Source organism: Azolla caroliniana, unplaced genomic scaffold (assembly GCF_043228905.1).
Source record: "Azolla caroliniana isolate FFs.n. ecotype wild unplaced genomic scaffold, voAzoCaro1.0.p SCAF_15, whole genome shotgun sequence".
Classification (NCBI taxonomy): domain Eukaryota; kingdom Viridiplantae; phylum Streptophyta; class Polypodiopsida; order Salviniales; family Salviniaceae; genus Azolla; species Azolla caroliniana.
The window spans coordinates 20,106,285-20,114,889 of record NW_028230450.1 but is presented as its reverse complement, the minus strand read 5'-3'; the positions used below and the strand labels follow the sequence as shown (position 1 = coordinate 20,114,889).

The 8,605-nt window shown below is 37.2% G+C and overlaps 1 protein-coding gene across 8 annotated transcripts; it reads left to right on the top strand.

The window, feature by feature from the left end:
• The first annotated feature begins 567 nt into the window (after nucleotides 1–567).
• On the top strand, nucleotides 568–7,205 carry LOC147855054 (E3 ubiquitin-protein ligase DA2L-like). 8 transcript variants are annotated; one of them, XM_087331096.1, is made up of 10 exons: nucleotides 568–926; nucleotides 2,465–2,552; nucleotides 2,633–2,904; nucleotides 2,989–3,040; nucleotides 3,114–3,159; nucleotides 3,231–3,312; nucleotides 3,391–3,490; nucleotides 3,570–3,762; nucleotides 3,836–3,905; nucleotides 6,050–7,205. In XM_087331096.1, the coding sequence occupies exons 3-10, from the start codon at nucleotides 2,668–2,670 to the stop codon at nucleotides 6,797–6,799; spliced, it is 1,530 nt and encodes a 509-aa protein (XP_087187222.1). In that variant the 5' UTR covers nucleotides 568–926; nucleotides 2,465–2,552; nucleotides 2,633–2,667; the 3' UTR covers nucleotides 6,800–7,205. The 8 variants fall into 8 exon arrangements, with proteins under 8 accessions (XP_087187222.1, XP_087187220.1, XP_087187223.1 ...); XM_087331097.1 differs by lacking the exon at nucleotides 568–926 and adding an exon at nucleotides 1,039–1,777; XM_087331094.1 differs by lacking the exon at nucleotides 2,465–2,552.
• The last annotated feature ends 1,400 nt before the right edge of the window (nucleotides 7,206–8,605 follow it).

The window sequence follows — 8,605 nt, the reverse complement described above, 5'->3', positions numbered from 1 at the left end:
ATTGAGAAAAGCAATGATTGATAGAGAGAGAGAGAGAGAGAGAGAGAGAGAGAGAGAGAGAGTGTGTGTGCTTATCATGTGATTATTGTGCATCTCGTGTCATGCCATTCGAAGGGACGGGTGTCGGAAATATACTGTGAGGATCGGTGCTTTGCTATTTAATACATGTAGAGCATTAGAAGTTTAACGAAAGCATGGAGTAATCTCAACAACTTGGGCAACTTGGATATGTTATGTGGTTTTGGGATTGAGTGAGGGGGCATTTTGAGAGTTATGATAAACCAAGGGCATTTTGGGAAATACAGGTTTTAGCTTAACCACGGTTAAAGTCCTGCGTTAGCTAAACCATGGTTAAAAGACCTGAGTTAGCTGAACCATGGTTAAAGCCCTGAGCTAGCTTAACCACAGTTAAATCCCAGAGTTATTTAAACCACGGTTAAAGCCCTGAATTAGCTTAACCTGGGTTAAAACCTGATCAGGGTTTAACCCGTCGTTAAGCTAATTGTATCCAAAGGAAATGGCGATGGCGATGGCGATGGAGCTCCGAATCAAAAGAAAGAAAGGAAGCCATGAACTCAGTGGACTTCCTTGATGGAGTAACCACCACGAAACCTGCAAGTCATTTCTCATATCGAAGCGCAGTTCCTTTTTTCAGCACTTAGATTTTTACAATACTGCGAATAAAGATAACCAGATTATGACTGGGCTGTGGAATTCTTAGGATTTGATGGTTCTGTAGAAGGTGCTCTCGAATTGTATAGGTTTTCTCGATAACATTCTCAAAGAAAGACGATCAGATTTAGAAGAATGTGGAGTGTCAGGCTTTGATAAGTATACATTACGTTTGCGTCAGAATTGATCAAGATAGCGAAGCATTTCTCCACTTTCTGATATTTGAACAGCTATGTCAGAGCCAGACCTTCAAGGTGTGTAATGATTCTATCCGAAGAAAGATACTGTATACGTTGTTTTTTCTCTTGTATCTTAAAGAAAGATGTGGTATGCATTGATTATATCTCAAGACAGATGTGGTACGTATCGTTTTTCTCTTGTAGCTTAAGGAAGTCGCGGTATGCATTGCTCTTTCGCTTCTATTTTAAGAAAGTTGTGTTTTGCACTGATCTTTGCCTCCTAACTTAAGAAAAATCTTCTGTTTAAGTTCATTCTTTTCAACACACTCGTCTCTGCGAATCATTCTGCTCTCTTCTGAACTTTGCACGCCTATGGCAGAGCTAGTCTTCAAAAGAATGAGTTAAGCTTTCGCTTCTAGATTGAGAAAGGCGTGTTATGTTTTGATATATTTCTTCTATCTTAAATAAGGGGTGTTACTGCTCTTTTCCTTCTATCGTAGAAGTAAGATTAGGTAATTAATACTAATCTTTTGCTTATAAATCTTAGAAAGTCCTGCCTTATTTCTGAATTTACTCTCTTCATCTCATCCATGTCTGAGTTTTAGTGTTTCATGATTCTATAGGTTTGATTAAGCTATGCAGGCATTAATCAGAGATTGCAATCTCCTTATGTTGGAACTAAGCATGGCTATGGCAGGTCCAGACCTTCAATCTGTGTATTAATCTTGTGCTTCTATCTTAATAAAGGTGTAGCGTGAAGTAATATTTGCCATTTATTGTAGAAAAGTATCTCAACAGGAATGTCACTGTGGTTTGGGCTTCGGTAAATTTAATTTTTTTAAAATGATGCAAGATTCGATCCAGATCAAGCATCATCTCTCCATTTGCTGATCTTTGAACGGCTATAGCTGAGCTAGACCTCGAAAGTATATATTAATCTTAATCTTCTATATCAGAAAGGTGTGGTCTCATTAATCCTTTTCTTCTATCTTAAGAAATGTGTGGGATGTATCCTTCTCTTCTTGCATGTAATAAACCTTTGTATTTCATCTTTGAAGTGCGTGGGGTGTATCAATCTCTTTCTTCTATCATCGAAAGGTGTGGCATGTATTAGTCTATTGTCTTAAAAAGTTCGCAATGCCTTTCTGTTATATGCATATGCATAAGTTGTAACAAGTTAAGAATTTTTTGCTATTAAAGATATAATATTTGGACAGGCATACAGAGGAGTTAGAGGTAGTCCATTTTGGCATATGATCTGGCTGAACTATAGTCTATATGAACCATAGGATTGGATTTATAAAGGAAAGGCCTCTCTTTGTAATAATTTTGCGTTCCACCCTCATTTAGATATGTAATACTCTGGTGGAAGGTATGGTTCCTCATGTGCATATTTGATTCCTATAGAAGCGCTCACCTTTGGGTATTGTCTGGGATGCAGAGAGTGCCCTTAGCTCAAGCGTTATGATTAGGTTGGTGATTAATTGCTCAGGCGTCTATTTGTAGCACATGCTGATTACATCACTAATCATTTGATTAGAAGTAACTCTATAGCAATTGGTAACATTAGTTGATTTTCAACTGTGGATTTATATGGTTTTATAATTCTGTAGGGTTTTTTGAATTATGCCAGCATTGATTCAGATTGCATCTCTGTATCTAGCGACCTTCGCACGGCGATAACTGAGTTAGACCTTGAAGGTTTGCGTTATTTTTTGAATTCATGTTAAGAAACTCGTGGTTCTTATCTGATTTCCCTCTCATTGTTCTCTTCAACACAGCCATAAGTGAACTCGAAGTAGAAGGTATTCTTCCAATGTTGAAAGGCTGGAGACTTTTCCAACACTTGATATCATTCAGTATGGGCAACAGATTTACAAGATGCAGACCTGTGGTAGAGGATAAATATACTCAACCTCAGGGATTGTATGAGCACATAGGCTTGGACACTCGAAAATTAAAGCGGCTCATCATCAAAGGCCGATTGGCACCTTGCTTTCCTGGTGTTGAGGATCCTTCTGCAGATCTTGATGAGTGTCCAATTTGCTTCCTGGTATTGTCTCTTTCAGTTCTTGAAACTTTATTCTATATTTTGTTTTTATCTTTCTGAATGTCCTAAGCTTTGGAACTTAATCAGTCCTATCCAAGCTTAAACAGGTCAAAATGCTGTACCAAAGCCATATGTACAGGTAAATTTCTTTTGTTTTCTTTTTGTCAGTTCTCATTTCTATGCAGGGGTAATTAATGGCTGAAAAATTTCAGAATGCTTTTTGCAAATCAAGACTTTGCACCCAGCTCGATCCGTACAGTATCCTTCACAGTTTTTCTCATGAATCTACATACTATCTATCTCTGTTTGGTATTTCTTATTGTGTATAGATGCCCATTTTGCAAGATAACAAATTATGGGGTCGAATATCCAGGATTGAAGTCTTTGGAGGAAAAGAGCATGGAACAAGCGGTATTGTGCAATTCTTCTTTTTGAAGAATATATTTTGATTTCTCAGGTACTTGATAATATTATGTACATTCGTTTCAGGAAGAGCAGAAGGTTATAGAGGCAAAAATAAGGATCCGACAGAGGGAGCTACACGAAGATGAGGAATGGATGCTCAGGCGAGACAACAGTCAGCAAAGTGGTTGTGCCCTTACTACATCTTTTCCAAATCTAAATGCTTCTGGTGTCCTTGTTTTTTTAATAATTTTGATTGTTCTCAGGTGATGGAGAAGATATGGAAGCTAGAACTATTGGAGACCGTCAGGATTCTTTTGTTCCTACTCAGCCAAATTGGGTGTCTCAATCCCACGATTTCTTAATTGAAAGAGAAAATGGATCTGATCATGACGGTGAAGCAACGATCCCTAGTCATGCAGCAGAGTCTCATGGATCTTCCATTTACCAGTTAAATAGGTATATTCTGGCCCCCTATCTAAAATGTGCTCTCTAAAATATCGTGTTGCTTATGGATGTCTACAATCTCTAGTGACAGGGAAAATTTTGATTTTGATTTGGAAGACATCATGCTCATGGAAGCCATTTGGCTCTCTATTCAGGTAATTGCTATTTTTCTTATTAAAGAAGATAGAGAATAAATATGAATGTTTGGCCATTACAAGTGCATCTACCATAATCCGAGTGCAAGTCAATCTCATGAAGACACCAAGGCAAATATGATAATTTTGTGGTAGGTCAGTCAGGTGTAAAGCTTAAATGAGAGAAATGTAAATAAGTAAAAGAGATGGCAACATAAGTGAAGGATAGAAGAACAAGCACAGCGACATGGCAAAAGAAAATTAAATAGTCTAATTTTGACAGATCATGCATTGAGGAAAGGAAAGCATTCAGATGCCCAGATAGATAGAAATAGCATTACTGAATAACTGATTACAAGGGTGACTTTCAAGCTGGATAATGTGCATGCACCATCATCACATGCAAACCCCACCTGAGCCACAGCTTCACATCTGACAGTGCGTGCTGTTTCGTACTCTCTTCCAAACTCATGATTGGTTCTTTGTTGATGATGCAATAAAATAATATGAGACAATGGTCTGAGATCGGCTTTCTTGAGTCTGGATCTCTGATCCAAATCAAACCACAATATTCAAACATAGTGATCTACCCCTGCATCTGTGATATCCTACCTGATCATTTCACAAAAATTCTGATGCACTGGCAAGCAGAATACGCTGTAGGGAAAGAAGGAAGAACAGGATCTTGATGTGTCTTGGGTACTTGTCCATGCTGCCTCTCACCCTCTGCCAATATTATTTTCTTACTAATGGACATTTTTGGGAATTGTGTGACTTGTCATGTAATCCTTAAGACATTCAGTGGCTTCGTTAAATTCATTCCACAGGTTCAATTAAAAGTTGATTTTAGGACCCATGGATACATGCTTTTGGTCATTCCGTCAGTGGATGATTAAGATACTTTCCTTTTGAGTAATAGAGATTCTGGTGGATTAGATTAATAGGATTTCACTTATACTTGATTGAAATTTGTGTGATACTATTACAAGTGGAACATACAAAAAATACGTTTGAGAGATATACACTCCTTGTGTTAAAGAGTCACTGTAAGATGGGATAATTCTCTCCTAGAGATGCCACGTGAAATTGGAATTCACTATACCCTCGTTGGAAGTCTTGGTGTAGATGGGAGTAGTTGCTCACATCTACGCCACAATTATGTTCACATCTGGCAGTGATATGTCTGCGTTGAGTATCTCTGGCGTGAGGACATTCTTGCCTCGTGATGAGAATGCTCACAATGCAATCTCTGGCAGGCTTTGTGTGAAGCCTCAATGCAATCGGCACTGAAATAAGAACAGTTGGCAACTCTAGACTAAAATCTATGATAAAATCTCGGATTTCAGCTTGTAACTGAGGGTAGAACATGGCTTTAGACGAGGAGATTTTCTCCCTTGGATCCATCATTTGCAACAATCATTCCTAGCCCTACGGTTTTTTGATTTGCGAACCTTTCTTCACCAGGAATGTATTGATGTTATCCCCATCGCAAAGGTCTGTCTTTCCTTTGACTAAGATGGAGTTTGATTCCTGGTGACATACATTGAGTGCGTAAACCAGAAGAACTTGATTGGCAGGGGCTTCATCCCTCATACTCCCATGGCATCATGGTAGGTCTTGTTATTGCCCAACATGATTTGAGCTGGGAAATCTCGATTGATGGTTAGTTCTGACATTGAAGTTTCAAGTGGCAAAGTTAACTGCACTAGCTACGAAGGGGTCCAACTTTTCGTGGAGCATGTTGCGAGGATACCGTTTTCTGAGGTTGAAAAGGAGCCGACAGGTGAAAAAATACTATCGTCATATACAGTCCTGTTAAAGAGTAACTGTAAGAATCATTTTCTCTCCTAGTGATGCTATGTGAATTGGGATTCACTTTACCACTAGAGAAAGCTAAACAAAATGACAGAAGGTATTCCTTTATTTCTTACCTCTAGAAAGTTTTTTATGCACAGAAAATACAGTATGACATTCTTATGTTATGAGAAGGATAAATTGCTAATTCATGTGATACATTCCAATATTATCTGTAGTCAGCACCTTTTACTTGAATCTCAACATTGTACCCAGCATAAGTGGATACAGTAGTACCTCTTTGAATATCCGCATCCCATCTATTTCAAACTAAACTATCTGGATGGTTATAAATTTTCATCACCTTTTAGGACCAAGATCAATCACAACAGGGAGCTGTATTAGATTGGAAGATCAGAGGATCTGGAAACCCAAGTAGTAGAAGTGCAAATTTTACTATTGATGGAACTATGAGATCTACACCTGAAAGAACAAACATGGGTGTAACGGGAAGTTTAGCAGGAGCAATTGCTGTCTTGGCAGAAAGGCAAGCTAACAGGTTTGAGAGAAATCTGGGTATCTCTCAGGTATCTGAGACAACTAATATCTCCATATGTGGTCCAGTAAATTCTGTTATTGCTGCACAAAAATCCGTTGAGATAAGGAAGTGCTCCAGAAATGCTCTACTGAATTCTGTTATTGCTAATGAAGCTACTGCCGGATCCCCACCAAACAGTGTGACTAGGAGTAGAACAATGAAGATGAAAAAGGAAGGTCATATACAGTGTAATGTAGATAGTGTAAATGAATATGAAGAAAGAGAGAATGACCAAGCAAAGCTAGAGACTGCTAAAGTATTGAATAATTGGACAAGGTTAACAGTTGGAAGAGAAGATAGTAAGGGTTCTATATCTGGTTGGTCAAGAACTCTTTTACCTTTGCTACGAAGAGATAGTAAGGTTTCTACATCAGAATGTCCTAATTCTGAAGCTGTACAGGTGGGAACGATTGATCAGCCCTCATCAAGTACATCGCTTTCTCCTATGGTTCCAGATAGCTTTGAAGAACAGATAATGCTTGCTTTGGCTTTGTCACTGGCAGATGCCCAAAAGCACAGATGAGATATGCTTGGATGATTATAAATAAATATGGTAAAAAAAGAACATTTGACGCTGGATGAAATGATAAAGGAGCAATCAGCAAACACAACCATTGGTTCAAATGTTATAGGAATAAAGTCCATTGTATGTTCCCCATCAAGGAGTCATTTTCACATCATTCCAGAGAAAAGCATATATAATCTTTTGCTTCTTGAGTGTATATTCATAAATCCAGTTTTAAAACTCTTTGTTTTTTTGCCAAGAATACATATATTATTGGAGTTTGGAAAAAGACAGGAAAGTTCAAGCCCTGTACATATATGTCACAGAAAGCTTCCTAAACAGTGTATTGAAAATACTGAAGAGCTTCGAAGTGACACTACAGTATTTTATTGAATTAATGAAGTGTCTAGCTATTTATTGCTTTGATTTCTTCATCTCAATATCAAATCTGAAATAAAAGTATCTGGATAAATTTTTTGCCAGTTTCTTCTATCTAAAATGATCTTCTGAAATATGTAAAATTAATTACACGAGCATGTGGGGAATTACTGTCCTTTTTATTGTATCTTAGACTATAAAATAAATCTCGAGTTTGCGATTTAACCGTAGATAGATGTCCTCCAGAATTTGAACTATTTCTAGGTTCATTGCAAGTTTGCCAGACTGGAAACTGGTAAAGATCACCAACAACCAAGGTTAAATGTAATATTACAAGACAAAATTTAATCAAAGAGAAATGAGGCATTTTTTAAATGTCGAGGTTTATAAAGCTGCATAACTAAGAGGTCAACTTTGATAACTTTATTGCCAATATGTGTGTACATGTATTAATTTGTTAGGATGTCAAAAGTTTGCTTTATGAGGCAAACTATGCTTTAGCATGTAATCTCTTGTCGTGGAATTCGAGTTGACTGTATAAGCTTGTGTTAGTTTGTATTCAAACATGCATATTGATTTCTCGAGTAAGTAATCGACATAGAGCTTATAATATTATCAAGAAAAAAGAGAAACAAGTCATTAATGATTCCAAGTATTGAAAATTGGTAAGAAGACATGAATTATTAGGAGAGTTGATTCAAAGAAAGCTCATGGTTGCGCTTTACAAAGCAATGTTCTTTTTTCTTTCACACCATCTAGAAAACTTGTGGAACACCACAAAAGATTTTTAGGTACATGCTCATAATAGCAAAGGCAATGAATGATCTAGATAATGGGCGTTTATCAAAGTACAAGGTCATTGTGTCCTAGAGTTTGTTCTCTACGATTAAAACGGTTGTTAGAATGTTATTTCACTAAAATGACAAGTTCTCAAAGTTGAGAGAATTTAGTTGCAATACAACAATGAATGATCAAGATAATGGGCATTTATAAATGTACGAGGTCATCCTGTCAAACAGTTCTTTCTCTAAGACTAAAAAAAGGTTGTGAGAATGTTATTTCACAAAAAAAAAAAAGTTATCAAAGTTGACAGAATTAAATTGCAATATAGCATTTGCAACCAAGCTTTCAAAATGGAAATGTCCCTTGCTCACTTTCATAACATGTGAAGGGTGTTCAACCTCTACCTTGGGTTAGATTTGTAGCTAAGTGAACCTTTCTAAGGGCTTAGATTGTTGGATTCAGCAAATCCATAAGACAATTGTGGGCCACATCATCGAGGTTCATCCACAAAGATTTGTGCTTCTCAACTTTGATTATTACATTTCTTCACGTTAATCATTCTGGAGCTCAAAGACATTCATGCTATATTTGTGTCATACAATATGTGACCACAATCATGAAGATGTTGTGGGACTAGTATGACGTAAATTTGCACTTATATTT